General features: G+C 36.3%; 1 protein-coding gene across 1 annotated transcript in view; it reads right to left on the bottom strand.

Moving 5' to 3' along the window:
* Positions 1–215: 215 nt before the first annotated feature.
* The window catches only part of PIP4K2A (phosphatidylinositol-5-phosphate 4-kinase type 2 alpha), a 110804-nt gene continuing 93100 nt past the window's right edge, over positions 216–17919 (bottom strand). Inside the window, exons 7-10 of the mRNA XM_058832474.1 lie at positions 9036–9149; positions 5430–5673; positions 4303–4406; positions 216–2529 (exon numbers count right to left, since the gene is read on the bottom strand). Coding sequence (XP_058688457.1) covers positions 2449–2529; positions 4303–4406; positions 5430–5673; positions 9036–9149 — 543 coding nt within the window. The 3' untranslated portion in view covers positions 216–2448. The remainder of the gene's footprint in view (positions 2530–4302; positions 4407–5429; positions 5674–9035; positions 9150–17919) is intronic.

Here is a 17919-nt window from a genome sequence, read left to right as displayed (position 1 = left end):
TATTTGCTCTCAGAACCAGTCTTAGCCCAAAACCCCAGAGACTAAATATTCCAGGCCCCTTAAAGTAAGCATGGAAGAAGCAAGTTAGAATCTAGTGAAAAACTTAAAGTTTAAATTTTGTCTTAATTTTTTTTGTCCTTTGTCATACAGGCATTTAACATCCAAAATTCATCTGTAAGCAATCAAAACCACAAGTAAAACACAAGAAAAAAGGATTTACCTAGTGAGTCATCAAAGTGCTTTATTTTATAAAGCCTTGCTCATGTTTGGAGTGTAATCTAAGCACTAACATACACAATAATGAGTCTTCCTTGCCCTGTCCAAATAAACGGTTTATCAACAAGAGTGAGTGACAAAAATGCTACACAGACAAAAAGAATGCTTTGCTGTAAATGTCTAAAATGGTCTAAAAATGTACACTCATTGGCCGCAATTAAATATGTACTCCAAGTACCTTATTTTTACTCCAGAGTCTCCTTGTGGCCTCATACCTTCAGAAGCTTCAGAAAACGAAACTTGGGTGAGAACGTAGACAACCAGGGTGTTTAGGGAGAGGACAAAAAAAAAAAAATCAAGCCACAGTACCAACTTATTTAAATACAATACAAAAGTATACACATACATTACAGTGCTGCAGACATCACTAAGTCAAACGTAACAAAAAACCCTGTGGGAAAGGTCGGGGAAAGGAAGCAAAATTAGTACACAGCAACAGGGATAGTATTGCCTTTGGCCGCTGAAGAGTGTGTAATTAAGGGGTTGCTGTTGTAGGGGCTCCTCTGAAGTGAACCACAACGTAGGTTATGCACAGTTACAGGCTGAGCAGCACTGACATTAGTTATGGAGAAGGCATGCTGGCACTCCTGATCCCAGTTAGAAACGATGAGAGGGAGGTTTGACTTCTCTTACGTTGCCTACAAAATCTAACAATTTCAATAAAGAAATTTTAAAGGCACAGCTTTAGCACAGTGTATAAGTAGATAAACTTTTAAGCATATGTAAATTTGTTTCTTTCAAGCATGGAGTCTTTCAGGGAAAAATACAAGAGGAGAAGGAATACAATGTTGTTTAAAAATTTTAGACAAGTTAAACATGATCAGCACAGTTTCAGGCAATGTACTATACAATCAAAATTGAGTAAATGGTAGGACAGGTCATTTTGATGCTGAAAGACAACCTTGGGAAAAATCCCTCCGAAATATCCTTTCGCATTTTATTGTAAAAGAGTCTATCATGGAGGTGAGCGAGACATTCACTTTAGTACACTACTGCACATTACCTCTTGGAAGATGACAAACATTACTTCATTTGTACTGCAAAATAACTTTACATGTAAACTCAAAAGTCTTATATTGTACACGGCTCTGAAATTCAGAAATATCCCTGCTTTCCTAATAATGTAAACAGTAAAATTCAGGGTTCATTTTTCAAGGGATAATCTATAATAAAATATCGCTATTTCAACAGTACAACATAAGCATTTAAACTTCAAATTCCCAGTAAATTACAAGGGAATGGAATTTCTATCAGTGTGCACATCTTTCAGGATGGGTAGAAGATGGAGCTACTATTGCCCAAAACTATGCGCTTCTTCAGATAAGCATTTCTTACACTTGTAACATTATTAGTTCCTATATTGCAAGAGTATAAAACAAACGAAAACTTCAGGTAACAAAGAGAAATAAGCAAAGTTTTCCCTTAATGTAAGTTTACTATAGCAAAAATGTACACATAGCATGAATTATGTTAGCTTTTTGTAAGTTAAGAGATGCCAGCTCTCAGATGTCTGAGGCTGAACTTCCTGATGCAATGTGCTGAAAAAGAAGACAAAAAATGGGAGAGAGAAGAAAGAAAAGGAAAAAACCAAACTGCTAGGAACCAAAAGGGAAAAGCCTCCGGCACCAAGGGCTGTTGCAGCTGTGTTTTTAAGGAGTGCCAGTGTTCAGGGTGTAAGTGTAACATTCGCAGTAAGGTCTTCAATATTATCACCATCATCATCATCATGAAGAATACTGTCATGTATCTTTTTTCAAAAAATAAACCGATCCACAGTTTACAATTTGATATCAATATTGTAAATTTAACATGCATTTACTCTTTCCCACCCCCACCCCACGCCTCTTTGCTCATTTATTCCATTTCAGCTGGTAGCATCAGAGTATTACTGTCACAGTGCACTCTGAGTAAGCTGTTCTATTTATTTAAATTATTTTAATTCTTTTTTTTTGCACACACAAAAGAGTCAGAAATAGCTAGAACTATGCTGGGAATATCAGGCAGCTGTTAAAGCGAGTACTCCACCCCACTTCAGTCATCTTTGCCAGCAGATGTAAACAAAGGGGTTGCTTTCTGTAAGATGAGTGCTTCTCTGAGTTCCTTTCTTTCCCTACACTTGTAGCCACTGCTGCTGTCCCCAGGTCTTGTGTCTGTCCTATGTAACATGATAGGTTACGTCAAGATGTTGGCAATAAAGTCCAAGAAGCGCTTTGAATACTGTTCTGGATTAACAGTTGAAATTTCTGCACCAGCCTATACAGAGAATTGGGAGGAGAGAAGAAAGAAGGAAGAATCAGTGTTTTATTTGGTGCTTTTGTGATGGAGGATGTTAATAAGTTTCATGTGCAGTTTCAGAACCAGAGACTAGAAACACAAATTGTAATGGCCCTCAAGTAGAATCTTACTGGTGTCTTTTTAGGCTTCACAGGAGGACACTGATAGTCAGTACTCACCCCTGTAACAACTATCTTCCATTTCTGAAAAATTTTCTTTTTACTTTCCATGTTTCTCTTTACTTTCATTGTACTTCAGTCTCCTGTATGAATTTTTACACCACATTAGCCATGCTACCCATTGATTCACCAGCAGATTCTGATCTCTTGAGCAGCACTCAAGAGACACATACAGAGAAGACTGAACTGCCATACTCAGATCTGGCACGTCAACAGTTGTGTAAAAGGTATTGTTACCTGAATGCTACATAGCCTAGTTTGAAATACATGGTAAGAGCAACACTTTTTCAACATTTATGCATTTAAATCTGGACTCACTGAATAAGCCATACAATTGTTATTTCAATGAAATCATGATTTCATTCATATTTTTACTGGAGTTTTTCAGAGCCTTACCCACGTTTTTATTTATATTTTTCCTGTTTTACAAAAGAGGAAAGCTGCATGCATACTATTAACAAATGAACTTCAGTGTCATGTGGCTCAGGATGGAGACAGAGAAATAAACAAAATAGATGTATGAAAGTAATGTTCTGTAATAAGTTCTAATCACAATCAGCTTCAATAATCACAGCGATTACTCACAACATATTTCTGTTATTTAAGCCAGAAGTGTGAGTTTTTAAAGTCTGCTACTTTCAAAGTTCAGTAATAATTGCCAGATAATGGCTGCATATGGTCTGTATCAACTTTCAGCTGTCCAGAAAGCAGAGTAATGAGAGCATTACTTTATAGAGACAAAAAAAATACCTCCTACAGGCCAGGTCACATCATTCTCTACTGTAACTAAAAAGCCCAGAGCCCTTTGCCTAAAATTTCCCACAATGCCCTGACCCTTTAGATACTTAGACACAGGAGGGATTTTAGCCTCATGAATTAATATGCTCTTTTTAAGAAGTTTATGAAATTTGAATGTTAAATCACCACAGGAGTGATAATAGTAGATATAAATCATAAATCTGGAAGACTGGGCTGTTTCACCACAGTTCTTTGGTGTCTGCTGCTAAGCAGCAATTTCAGTCAAAATGAAATAATGGCAGTCAAACAGAAGCTTTCACTGAACAGTCTCTGAGTATTTAATATATAAATTATATTTTTATGCCTGATTTTGTAAACTGTACTTTTTTTTTCCTGAAGACGTCTTCTAGAGTGAGCCATGTTATATGCTGAAGAACTAGCTTTCAGCAGACTGTACCAAATAATGAAACCATCATTAGGGCCCTGCATCCAAAATTAGATTCATGACAGCTTTCATAGAGTGGTGAACAGCTTTGTTTGCAAGAGTAAGGCGCATCTCACAAATTTAGGACAAAGTCTTAAAAAGCATCTCACTAGAGCTCTTTGTGGGTGAGAAAGCTGTGCACACAGCTGAAAAAGGAGTTCCACTCTCAGTATGTAATGTATAGCAGTTACTCTACATTTTTATTGCACATCAAACTTGAAAAAAAACGAAAAAAAATTCTGATCTAATTCGCCTTTCCCTAGATTTACTGAACAGTCCCGTATCAGGGCACTAAACAAAAATGCATGAATATAAAGGGAGTAAGAGGAAGAAACCAAGCCAGATACTTACCCCATGCTTTACCGTTTTTGCAGCATGGGCAGCTTTCTTTTTTGCATCATAATGAGTAAGAATGTCAATAATGGCCATGAAGTACACTTCCTTCCTGGGCGCATCTGCCAATGGCAAACACAGGGCAGTAAGGACTTCTGAGACATCTTAAGAACGAGTCCTCCTTCTAACAAAGGAGACTCAAGGAAGACTCAATCAGCAGTTAAGACAGATCAATGTCACTCATAACCAAGATGTGTAAAAATCAGAAGCTCAAGCTGTTTTAAATTGAGAGTTTAACTGCAGTCATATATAATGCAAAACCCCCTAAATGAGTGTAAAATAAAAAACAAGCATGCAGAGGTAGGAATTATTGCTCAGTTGAAGTCATGTGGATTTCATCTTTCTGGAAAAACTAAGTTCTATATAAAAGGTAATGCTTCTGTGTCAACAAACAGAATCACAGAATGAACTGAGTTGGAAAAGACCTTTGAGATCATCAAGTCCAAACCATGACCTAACATCACTCTTTCAGTGAAGAATTTTTTCCTGACATCTAACCTAAACTTCCCCTTGTGCAGCTTAAGATCATATTTTCTTTATGAATAAAACCATGTATTTATCTGTGTCAATGCTTACAAACAAAAAGAAAAGGTAACTTTCCCGTCTTGAACAGCCAGAGGTACATAGTTATACTTAATTTTACACACTAACATTAAACTCAGTTTCAGGCTTCTTACACACTCCTTAGGATGACTTTCTTAGCTGCAACACAGAATGTGGGTATGAGTGCACAAGTTTTCAAAAAGTAATAAAAAAAAATGAAATATAACTTGGAATGCTTCTTGTCTCATTCTTTTTAGGCTGTGTTTAACAGTGTTATCTGCCAGAAAAGACCAATTATAGATACTAGACTTCTCAAAAGGGATGAAAACCCCATGAATTAACTGCTGAAGAACTGGTGAACTGGAATAGCCAAGCATTATAGAAATCTTCTCCTTTCTGCTGCACCAAAGAGCAAATTTCCTTTTCCACAGAGTGAACTTCTGTTTTTCAGTTTACATTTGCCTTTACATGTTTGTGAGGACTCTAGAAGTCTGATGCAAGAATCAAACCACCTTAATATAAAAATATTTCTTACTGCTTACTTTCATGGGATTTTATTCCGTAAACATCAATAGCTGGATCAAATTCCCCTGGAGCCAAAGGCAGTGAGCTGTTCAGTGTGTTTCCTGGACTGTCTGGAGGGGTTCCAATGGGGTGGGTCCCATCACTTTCACCTTCCTCTTCTCCATCATTCTCTTCACACTCTATTTCTTCCTGTTCAGCTCTTTCAACATCATGAATTCCAACCAGCAAGCTGTAGTCCATGAGTTTTAACTGAGCAAGGAACTAGAAAGTGATAATAAGCAGTCTATCAATATTGCTGAAAAACATAAGCTTCACTTACAAACAGAAGTTACACAAAGGTGTCACCAGTTGAGAAAAACTTCTAAGGCACTTCTGAGAGAGAGCAAAAGGGAAGTTTAAGTGATAAAGCTGGAAAAGAGATACCTGATTTTACTAAAATGTATTAGCAGCACACAAATTACTTGAAACTTATACTGTAGCCCACTCTTCCAAAAGACTCAGGGAAAAAAAAATGTGAGTAGTGGAGACCAGTGTGCTTGTAAGCTATTACTCCTGTCTCATGCTTCAGTTAAATTACAAATTCATAGAATATCCTGTGTTAGAAGTGACCCCCAAGGATTATCAAGTCCAACTCTTGGTCCTGCTGTACAGAAACATTCCCAAGAGTCAGACCATGTGCCTGAGAACATTGACCAAATGCTTCTTGAACTCTGTCAGGCTTGGTGCTGTGGCACCATCCTCTCTGCCCTCCATTGGACAGCTTTGTATCTTCCTTATGTTGTGGTGCCTAAGATCACACACTTGAGGTAGGGACTGCTCTGTCACAGCTCATTGTCCAGAGCAGCCTCTGTGCTATCAGATGTAGAGCACACTATGAGCTGAACCCACCCTTGCAATCCCTTTTAAGTCTTTAATTAAAGAATCATGAAAAAGTGTTCAAAAATTCTTGCAGTGGAAAAGCTGTGAAGTTTTACACTCTGAAGACATGAAGTGATGCGTTCTCTTCACAGTGACAGGCTCATGATTTGCATCACGAAAGCAAAACATGTACATGAATGGAAGGGTGGTTTTGAATAAAGAGTAAGGATGGGAGATGTTAGGAAATTGAAAGATGAATACACTCTATGTACAAAGAAAGTTATTTTAGTTGAGGAGAATGGGATAAGGCAGAAAGAGGAGGATGGAAATAAGGAAGGCATAAAAGCAGGAAAACGGGATAAACAGCTCAAGGGGGTAAGGGATAGGCAGGACAGAGCTGTGCTGCAACTTAAAAGCAGTACTGTGATTTCAAACTTGTGAAGACCATGCTTGTGGTATGTAGAGAAAGTGGCTTAAAATAAAAATTGCTTCAGTTTTTATAAACACTAAATGGTTATAAAAAGGAAGTTAGAGCAGACTAGGGAAGAAGGCATTTGAGCTAGACTTTGGCACAGAGCTAGTGACTGTGATGAAAAAGATAAAATATTAGGTATTGAGAAACTCCGGTTTGTCAAAATCTGATTCTGAGAAAATAGATGAGCTGGAGATAACTGTAAATTCAAGTTCTAGAAGAAATATTGTGAGATTGAGATGAGGTTTTAAGAAGAAGAAGAAACTGCTTTAAATTGATTTCAGTATAATTTATTTCAGTAAAATAAAAAGTAGACTCTTCACAAGACTGGAAGGGATCTAAGTTTGAAGACATGATGCACAATATACAAGACAAATAGATGAGACTGGGCAAAGGCGAGGGGGTAGAAGAACTCCAGGCATATTAGTCACTACTTGGTAAATACAGGGGGAAAAAAATCTACCAATAATAATAAAGAACAGCATGAAAGAGAATGGACTCTTGGGGAAAAAACAGTAAGATACAAATTGGAAAAAAAAATCTCATTTTTAATGGAAAAAATACGTAGTTTTTCTTGGGACACTTGCAGTGGAATAAGGAGATGGGAGAAAAGACAAGCGACATCAAAATAGCAGTAATAATTTGTGTCTGAACACAGAAAGGGGACAGAGGACTTGATTAGGAGAGAAATATAGAAACAAAGCTTAATGTAAAAAACGAACAGAGATAAAGCTGTATAGCTCAGAATAGTACTCTATTATATGTTAAACTATAAATATTGTCTGATAAGATAATATACTAAGTACTGTGCATTTCTTTTCATTGTAGTGAAATGTGTGCTTTAACACATTGGTTACAAAGTGTGTCTATCAGTTATCTAGTAAGGGCAAAAGAACCAACAAAAGAAAACCAAGGCTAAAGAATAGCTTGCCATTGTCAAAATCAGGAGCCAGATCACTTCACACTAGTCGTTTACATAGATATCAAACAATTCTCTCTATAAACTTCAAACCCATAAAAACAGCTTCTCAAGTCATAGTCTGCCATTATATTCCCAGTCTGGTAAATAATATAGATCATAGACAATCTACTTTTCAGAGTAAAAAAGTATCTTCCACATCACTTCCTCACACTTAAAATATTATCTGCAAATTACTTACTGTAAAAGCAGTAGTCAGCAACATGCTAAAAGAGCACAAAATTTTAACCCAAATAAACTTATCTCTAGAGCTGTGACATCAGTAGAGCACTATATTTTAAATATAAAATAAACACACATTGGTATTTCATGAGGTATTTATGTTTTCATCATCCTCACCATCATAAATTTCCCATTGTTACTATGATGGGAAATTAGATTTCCTCAGAAGCAAATTATTGGGTAAATTCAACAGTAACAGTATTTTGTTTTGTACAAATCTGAAGAATTCAAGAAGTCAATTCACAAAGTTCTTTTGATATAAACAACTGAAAGTCTTATTAAGTCACAGACACATTTTGCTACCAAGTCCCTTCCAAATCTGCCTTTTCACTTGAAAACAGATTTTAGTCTTTGAGTATAAGCTGCAAAATACCATGTTTAGGAAAAATATTTTAAATGATACAAACTAAAGGCAAGTTGTGTGAACAAGTTAGTCTGATGTTTATTTTATTAGCTGAACAAAATCAGTAAAAATATTTCATTAAATTCATACATTAACACTTTTCTTTCTTATATTTACTATATTCAGACAATTAAATTACAAATGTATATTAAAGTCTATATTAAGATAATGAGAATCCAGTTGCTGCATTTAGATTACTGAAGCACTCTACTGTTGTGATACTAAGAATGATTTAAAGCTGGATTACTATTAATAAACAAAAAGGTCATGCACAGCTGTGAGCAGGAGAGATGCCCCTCCTCTGATATGGACTACAGTCCACGTTTGGCCTTAGCTCGGAGGGACCTCCACCTGTAAAATACAACTAACAATACTCACCTCTCTCTCGGGGGCATTTGGAAGTACTAGGCTTGTAAAGCATTTAAGTCCTAAGCAGTACCATCATTTTAACATCACATCATCAAGGCAGGAACAATGTATGGCAACCAGCTATGGCAGCAAGCCATTTATCACATCAGCAAAGCAGTGACCAACTCCTGAAAGTTTAAATTGTGTTTCATTTAAAACAGTCAGTGTTTACAGTTTTATAAACAAGAGCTTTTATTATTGAATTACAGGTATGATTTCCTGGGACATCCATAATTTGCCACACATTTTAATCCCACGTAACAGAACAGACACATTCTTACCTCAACATCCTTTTTGAGTTTCTCAAGAAACATCTTTTTGTTATTCTCATCGATATGAATCTTTTGGCCATCATTAATAAAATCATTGTCTTTGAACGTCGGCAGCTCTTTGGCCTAAAACAAACCAAAATTCCTGTAAGAGCAGGATTGTAAAGAGGAGTGTGGTGAAGCTGCTGGCCTGGTGCAACCCCTGTGCTCGAGAAAGGCACTGCTGAGCTGCGTCTCCTCCATGGCACACAGCTCTCTGTAACTGCATCCATGGAGCTCCTTCCTTAGCATATCCCCCCTGGAAATGGCCTAGAAGGTATCTGTCCACTGGGCAGCAAATGTAGCTAGGAAAGAATCTCCACTCAATACTGGATTTGCATTGAACACTGATTTGCACTGAGCTTCTTCCAAAATGTCATTTGTCAAAGTGACTGGCAGGAAGTGAAATCAAAACACAAATTATACCTCATAACAAAGGGCCTGCATCAAGTCTTACAGTGGAAGTCAGACTGGACTGCATTTTGTACAACTACTGTGAATGCTTACAAGTGCCCAATACCAAATAATCATTGGAAAGCATCAAATAAATATGAATTATGAAATTCTGTTTAAAAGTAGCAAATGCTAGAGAAGACCATTGTCTCTTCAATATGTAATTAAATATTCTTGATGTCGGAACAAATTGATTACCTTTGTCTTCAACTCTCCCATGAAGTGATTTGCAACACTTCAAATGGGCTCTGTTTTTAATGGGCAGTGACTAGAAGTTTGCACAAAAAACCCCAGCAAACTGACAAACAAAAGAGCAGTTCCTTCAGGAATATTTGGTCAAGCAAGCTAGAAGTAATAATAACTCCTGCAGTCAAAGCTTTTAAAAAATTGACCCATTATAGGCAATCAACAGCCTTTCTCTCTGCCCCACCTTTAATCAATAGTATGGAAGAACAGGTTTCCTTTACAAAGAAAATGTTGCAGAACAACCAGTGCTGCAATGCCTATGAATGGTCAGTGGCCAAGAACTAGTGAGTACCCTGAATAAAATAATTTCCTCTTAATCTGAAAGTCCTTCTGCTAGGAATAAAAGGCAGCTAACATCAGCCTACAGGAATGTCCTCTGTAAGTTTAACTAGCCAGACATTGCTTATAATCCTACTGGAGATGGTATTTTTCATAAAGTTTATTTTCTTCCTATGACACAGCAAGGAAATGAACCTGAGAGCTTCTTTCCTCTGCTCCAATATATATACCTTGGAAAGTACAGCATTAAAATGTGAGCACCACAGCAGACTCTGAAAGGCCCTCAGATTTTCACAATAGCCATAAGTTTTTTTTGCTGTTAGGCTGTATGTACTGAGGTGGCCAAAATAGTCAGTTTCCCAACTGTCCAAATTCATTTTTTGGACCTGGAATTTGTGAATTGCTTGAGATCCCACAATGCTACTTCTGTTTAGAAAAGCAATCCTTTTCTTCCAATAACTGCTCAAAACCACTTCAGAGATTAGTAACATTATAATAGTTACAAATCCATTATTAAATCCACTGCATCCCGACACCTATGAAGTTTGAAAAAAACATAAGGCCCTAGTCTGGCTGCTCTGAATAATTATTGTCTTGCATCTAGAACATTCTGATACATTAAAATACCCTCTAATAGTGATCCTCTATTTATATTTACAAAAAAGAAAAGAAAACAAACACCTAAGCAGCTGAGATGGTGCTATAATCATTAATCTGTCTGAGACTCCACTTCCAAGGAGGTTCAGCACTATTCTCCTGCTTTACCCAAAAGAATGCTGGACACCTTCTGAATCTCACAGTGAATTGTCTACCGCAATATGACTGCACATTATGCATTGGTTTTCTTTCTGGCCTACTCAGTAAGAGGTTTAGGACACAAATGAGCAGGGGTAACATCAGATAAGCATTCCAGGCTAACAGCTGTAGAGATTACCATACTCAAGTGAGCATAGGGTCCCATGGACAGGGCTAACTCTGCAGAGGCGGGACTGTGGATCCAGGGATGTTGCCAACACTGGAGGATGGAATCCAGTGCGTGGGATGCTTAAGAATGGAGAGGAGATTTGGATGAAACAATTTAATATGAAGCAATAATGAAAAGAATGCAGGAAACCAAGTTTCCTTCACTTTTAGCCCAAAATCACTTAAAAAAAAAAAATCCCCAGATTATTTTTCCACCTAGTATATCCAAGTTATTGATGAAATCAGGCAGAGGTTAAAGTGAAACAAGCCCATTAACACAGAAAACCCCCCTACTAGTGCTGTTTAAAGCTAGGGGGTGAGCACAGTGGGAGGATGTGCTTGTGGTTAAGATGTTGAGATGCTTGTTTGCCTCTAGGCTCTGCCGCAGGCTTCCCACAGAGCGCAGCCCCATCACACCGGCAGGGGTGTGAGGGGAAGCTGCCTCGCCACTGAGGACAGTCTTACGGTAGTAAAAATAAACTTAAATTAAAAGCAGTGCCTTCTCTGGAAGATGCTAATGCTGGTAAGCCAGTTGTGCAGGTGCCATACTTCACTTTAACCTTGTCTCTGATCTATTTTTAATAAGAGTGAGCTAGCAAAGCTGACACTGCTGCAGTTCTTGCCTGCCATCACAAGACCCAAGGGGTACTCCCAAGGACGTTCCAGGCAGTGAGTCAGCACTCCCAAAAAAGCCAGACTCCTCACTGCCTTGCATGCAGGTTCCCCCAGCCCACAATCATCCCTCTGACAATATTTATCTGAGGTAATTTTTATTCACCCAAATACCCATAGTTGTCAAGAACTGGCAAGTGTAGAACCACCTAAGTTAAAAGCCAGCTCCGAAGCAAGTGAAGAAAAAGGACAAAGTAAAAGCAGCATCTAAGCAACTGAAGCTAAAAAGCTCTGTGGCAGTGGTTGCCCTCACTACATTATTTGTGGGATGCATCCCAGCCTATTCTCTTCCCTCTTTCTAGGTGTTACCAGACAGAGCTGCTTTTTTTTTTTTGTGTACTAGACAGTATTATTCTCCTTATTTATTTAAAGCCGAATAGTCCTAGGATACTGTTGCAGTCCCACATATTACTAATGACAGCCATTGATAAAAGTGATTCTAGTAGTACTTTAACTGAAATTTATCTTAAGATTGATTTGTGAATTTAAGAATCAAAACCTATGAAATATTCAACCAGAAGAGGCTCTTGTAGTTTTGTCAAATTAATAATACATTCATTTATGTTGAAAAATCCCACTATGTTCATTTCTTCCATGTTAAAATAAACACAAATAGAGTCACATTGTGGCAGTTTAGAACATTATCTGTATAAAAAAAATTGAGACTTTGCTTTAATGAAATAATTGATATGGTTAATTTTTTATGATGTCTCAAATATTTTCAATGAAGCACAATCCTTGTTGGAAAATGATTCTCCTAGAATGTAATTCATTATAATGAACATATTACTGTCATTAAAGAACTAAATATTTTAAGAGCTGCACAGGAGATGAGCATCTAACTACTTCCACTAAATTAATAATAGATTTTCTTTCTGAACCACCTCCACTGTTTTTAATCTCCTACTTAAAGATGCAAGAAAGGCACAGCAGATTTTATAAATATAAAATATTTATTTATTAAAAAAGCATGTTATCAGCACACTTCAGGTTTGCATTCCAAAGTTTGCCATGGTCACAGAGAATTTTAATGGCAGGAAGATTTCACTGCCTTTGAAAGGCTGAAAATCAATAAAGATTTCTACGTAACTAAGATGACAGAATGTGTAAAGCCTCTTCAAAATAAAAGTATACTGTAAGAGCTGATACTGTTTTGAATTTAAAAAAAGTCTTGGAATATAAGAATCAGGTGAAGTTTTATTTCTAGATGAACATGGAAATAGTTTCTGTGTATTTTTTAGGACATCTCGGTTCAGCATCCTATCCTAATGAGTTGAAATGAACATTAGCAATTTTTTTTCCCACAAAGGGGTTTTTTCATGAATCATGACATCAAAAATAATGGTCATAGCTAACATTAATGTTGGCATTTTGGAAGCAGCTTGCTAAAACAACTGTAGTTCCCGTAAGTTTCCAAATAAGGGATTGAAAAAGGAAAAAGACTAATTGTCCTCATGATCTGGCAGAAGTTTCTCATCTAACAAAGACAAGGTTTAGATTTTAGGAGAAATGTTGCATAGCAGCCTTATTTTTTCTCTGGAACTAGCCACAAGTCACATTATTCATGCAATAATCATGATCATGGAAAAATCTGGCTTACAATTTATAACTTTTGAAAATTATGTAAAACATCTGCCAAGAGTTAAGGTCCACACCCTGGACTTTTTTAACAGCAAATGGCCCAAATACACCTTAATTTTTTAAAGTACTGGGCTCATCAGCATATATGGAAGACAGTGTTTAGAAAAAAAAAAAGGCTATAATACTAAATATAGTTTGCAATAACTTGGAACAGGTGATTTTGAATTGAATCAAAACTCTGGAGTCACAAGATTACAAGATGGAGGAATAAATTCCTTTGGAATTATGCAGCTTCTTGCCTCCCATAGTTCTGTGAGCTGGGTCCAAACTTTGGTTGTACAAATTGCCTTGCCCCAGACAGGGGTTTCTATACAAAGAGTCTGCAGCTCCATTTGACATCACAGGTCTGTAAAAGGCAATGGAAATAAAGCTGTAACCCCAAAACAGGGTTTGAGGGGAAACACTGGAATGACTTCACCCAGTACAACAAACGTTTTTTGTAGGAACGTAGGGAGAAAAAATTGTGCAGGATGCTGTAGAAGGGTTAAGTACTCAAGTATGTACCAAAATAGAAACTGTCTTTTCAATGCTCAAGGAAATGCATCCAGAATTATCCCTAGCATTAACGTCTTCCTGCTGCAAAATGAACATGCAACATATAAAATACAACACAAAATTCCCATGTTATTTTCTAAATTTTTTTAACATATGGAAAGCAGACTTCTCTAAACAAAAATGAAACAAAACACCCCCACCCCTCCAAACCAAACAAAGGCATACTAGTGCTTTGTTTTGAAAAACTGTAATGGGGTTGGTGTCATGAAAAGGCTAAAAATGCTGAAATCAAAACCCTGAATGTCTTTCCCTATCTTTGGAGTGTGATGTTTTGAAAGTTATAATCTCAGTACATTGCAATGTTTAGATTTATTTCACAGATAGATCTAAGACACTTCACAAGTCTCTTGTGTGAGATCAGCACATGAAGCAGACTGAAATCACTAATAAGAGGTAAGTACAAAAATGTTCTGAAATTAGCAATTCTAAAGTAGCAGGAAAAAATAGTTCATTACTTTGGAATGATGTACCTTGAATAAAGTTTTACACAGTGACACCAAAGGTAACAAAAAACTAAGTCAAGACTGGGTGATCTTGTTGCTATGCTCTTCTACTAAAGCCCTTCCTTAGGTTATACTTTCCTCTCAGAAATCAGTTAATTACTACATGTTGTAATATATAAAGTAAAACACAAAGCTAACGTCTAGTGACAACTTTCCATCTAATTATCACAGCTATGTATTTTGCATCCAATTTAATTAAGATGCAACATAGCTGTCAATTATGGCAATCTTTTTCCCAAAAGAAACCTGAATAGAAAATCCTTTATTCAATTGTATTTGCTATAATTTTTCTGCATTTATGAAAGGTGATTTTGGAAACAACACATACTACAGAGGTGGCAATGCAACCAGTTTTAGACTGATTTAAAAAACATGTAATAATCTCTGAAATTGCTTGAGAAAGATGAAATGTGGTGGGCATCAGTTCAGTTAGGATTTTTCTTCTTCAAATTTCCTTCTGAACTGCTCACTCACAAGCAACAGCTTTTTTTTATCAGTATTTTTTAATACAGATTTTTTTATCAGTACAAGTAGACTCAGCTGTTACTGCTAATTTGATTTTTTACTGCAAGTACAGCATAATTGTGAGCAGCTAGACCACCAGGGGAGTTCTGCATTATTCTCATTTCACTTAAGAGGGCAAAATTGTCCAAAGAATGAATAGAAAATGCCCATTACTAAAATAATAAAAAATTTTAAAAGAATAGTAAAGCCCAAAAAATTAAAAGGAGCAGCTGTCAGAACCTAACAACTGTTGAAACATACTGCTTCTTTTAAAATCCAAGGTATCTCTAAGTATATGTTATGATACATGTTGCCAAGAAAGTGATGCCTTTATTATCAAAAGTATCATTTGTAACACAAATGAAAGGCACTGTGTGTTAAGGTGAAATTTAACCGAATGGTGCTTGTTTCTGCACCGATTATCACAAAATATTGAAATGACAGTTTTGGAACTGCTCATCCATATGTTAGGATATTAAACAGCTGAAGACAGTCAAACAGGAGGTAAACTGCAAAAGGATGGAAAAGTACCATTCTCAATCAGACAACTTTTCATCCTAAAAACTGACTTTGAAAAATGTTTGAATACTAATACCTATTTTACATTACCAAATTAAAGTAGAATTATATTATTATCTCTGATTTCTTATTCATTAAATATTTTTGCATATTTGTCTCTTTTTCATTAACTGAGTAAATAACTTTTAGTTTGATAGGAAGAAGATTCAAGAACATAAATTTCACTGAATTTGTTTTTGCAAAGTAATACATCTAGAATTTAGCATTCTAATTTTGCATTAGAATGTGACTGAAAGACTTGCTCTTCTGTTTTCCGACTTGTCCAGCTTTAAGAAAAGTAAACATTATTCTTGATATTCTGGTTATTCGAATGTTGTCATTTGAAACTCACTATGAATTACTTAAAAACCCATTTTAAAACTAGCTACTGCCCGACAATTTAGCCATATATTTTAGTACCAAAAGCTTCCTTTATTACTGTCACATATGTGAATAGCTATATAGTTATAAGTAATTATACTGCCATTAATAGAAGTTTATTAATATTAATATAATTTTCAAAATAATATTAATAAATCAATTATTTAGCTTGCATCTGGCTAAAAATTAGCTAATAATTTACTACACCAGCTCAGGTTTTCATATTGCCTGGTTTTGTTTAATCACTCAGGGCAATTTCTTGTATGATAGAACACGCCAAAATCTCTTCAGAGAATTCGTTAAAACGCCATTCCCCCCACCCCCCTCTCAAGTCAAATCTTTCCAGTTGTTTTCATATCCTAAGATTGATTTGAGATTCTCAGAGATGACAACAAGAAGTCTGAAATACTGCCATCTACTTAAGAGAAAATGGAAGTAAAAAACCATGCTACAGGCTCCACTTGTCACTCAGGAATAATAGACCATTTACATATCCAGGTTCAACAGAGTTCTCAGGTCCTGAAATCAGTGGCACATGTGCAGAGATACCCCTCATGACATGCTCAGAGTTTCAGAACCAAACTTCCCTTGTCTATTCATATAAATATACAACATCCTTTTTATTTATACCTAAAAGCTGTGTGTTAGAAATACTTGAGAAATTTGAGTGAGTAAATCTGTTGTCATGCATACTGCAGGATATTCAGATTGTAGTGATGACAAATCTTCTCAACATCTGCAATCCACAAGCAAAAGGTATTCTTGCCCTTTCAAATCAAACAGCAGACTCCAAAACTTAAAAAGCCCCATGCAATAAGCAAAATACTAATTTTCCCTTGCTTGAATCCCTAAGAGTCTCGAAATATAAAATGTTATTCCCTCTATGAATGTAGAAGCCTATCCAGTAATTCCCTTCCTTAGAAATCTTTTTTCTGAATGCAATCTTGTCAATTCCCTGCTGCATTGCACTGGGGTTTGAGGGGAATGATGAGCAACAGAAAACTGTTCTGAAAGCCTCAGACTGTCTTCTTACAACATCAATAAGCTTTGTGCAGTTCCATCCCCAAGAAATCAAACTATTAAAATAGCATAAGAATTAGGAGGTGATGAGGCTTTTATGCATTGTTTTCAGAGAAGTACTCAAAATCAAAGGGAAGGTTCTAGATGTGAAATTGGTAAGAATTTTTTTTATCTGCCGTATGGAAGTTACGATTTCACATTAAATTCACAGAATAATTATTGTATGCATTTATGTAAAAGTACACAATTTTGTTTCAATTTATCTATAAGCAAGTTTAATAGTAATTCTTCCATGAACTTACAGAGGACCAAAATTAGGGCACTGTTTCTTTGAGGTTCTCACTCAATGTACTAACTACAATATACATGTACTATTATTAATCCATTTATTAGTATGAGGCATATTTCTAAAATTGCTCAAAACTACTTTGCTAAACATCTGTCTAGTATCACCTCCTGTACAGCTGACTATAGATAATATTTTTAAATTTAATGTTACTAGTGTAAGCATTAATGTTGCAACCTGAAGCAGTCCCATTCAAATAATTTGTCCTCATCCTTTCTATCAGATTGTTTTAATAGTACAGCAGAGGTTTTCAATGACATGAGGTATTGTTTGTAAGACACTGAAGAGTTACTCCATGCACTTTAAAAACACTACAATTGCCACTAAACAAAACCAAAAACAGGTAAGAAAAGGAAAGAATGGAGACCATTCATGACATGATCTTGAGGGCCTGGTACAGGAAAAGAGAGCTAATGCTAATCTAGAGGCAATCTAACTGCAGCTCACGTGTAGGGCTGTGGTACTGCCTAATGCTAGAAGAATTTTAAGTGTGCCATCATGTCTTAGGAAAGGTGGTAAAACCTGGCACAGAGTTTTTCATGCAGTGAGAACTGACATGTCCCTTTACTCCTTTAGTGCAGTTGTGTGATCTGTGGAAGATTCAGAGGGTCAGGTATGGTACAACTACTGCTTAGGAGAAAAACAAATTATCTGAATGGAATTTGGGAACAACATAAAATGAACTCTTTTAAGTGAACTGTTGAACGATCTCATGCTAATTCAGGAGGAATGTGCT

This window comes from Poecile atricapillus, chromosome 2 (genome assembly GCF_030490865.1).
Source record: "Poecile atricapillus isolate bPoeAtr1 chromosome 2, bPoeAtr1.hap1, whole genome shotgun sequence".
Classification (NCBI taxonomy): domain Eukaryota; kingdom Metazoa; phylum Chordata; class Aves; order Passeriformes; family Paridae; genus Poecile; species Poecile atricapillus.
Note: the sequence above shows the minus strand (reverse complement) of the source record. Positions and strands in the feature narration are given on the sequence as shown.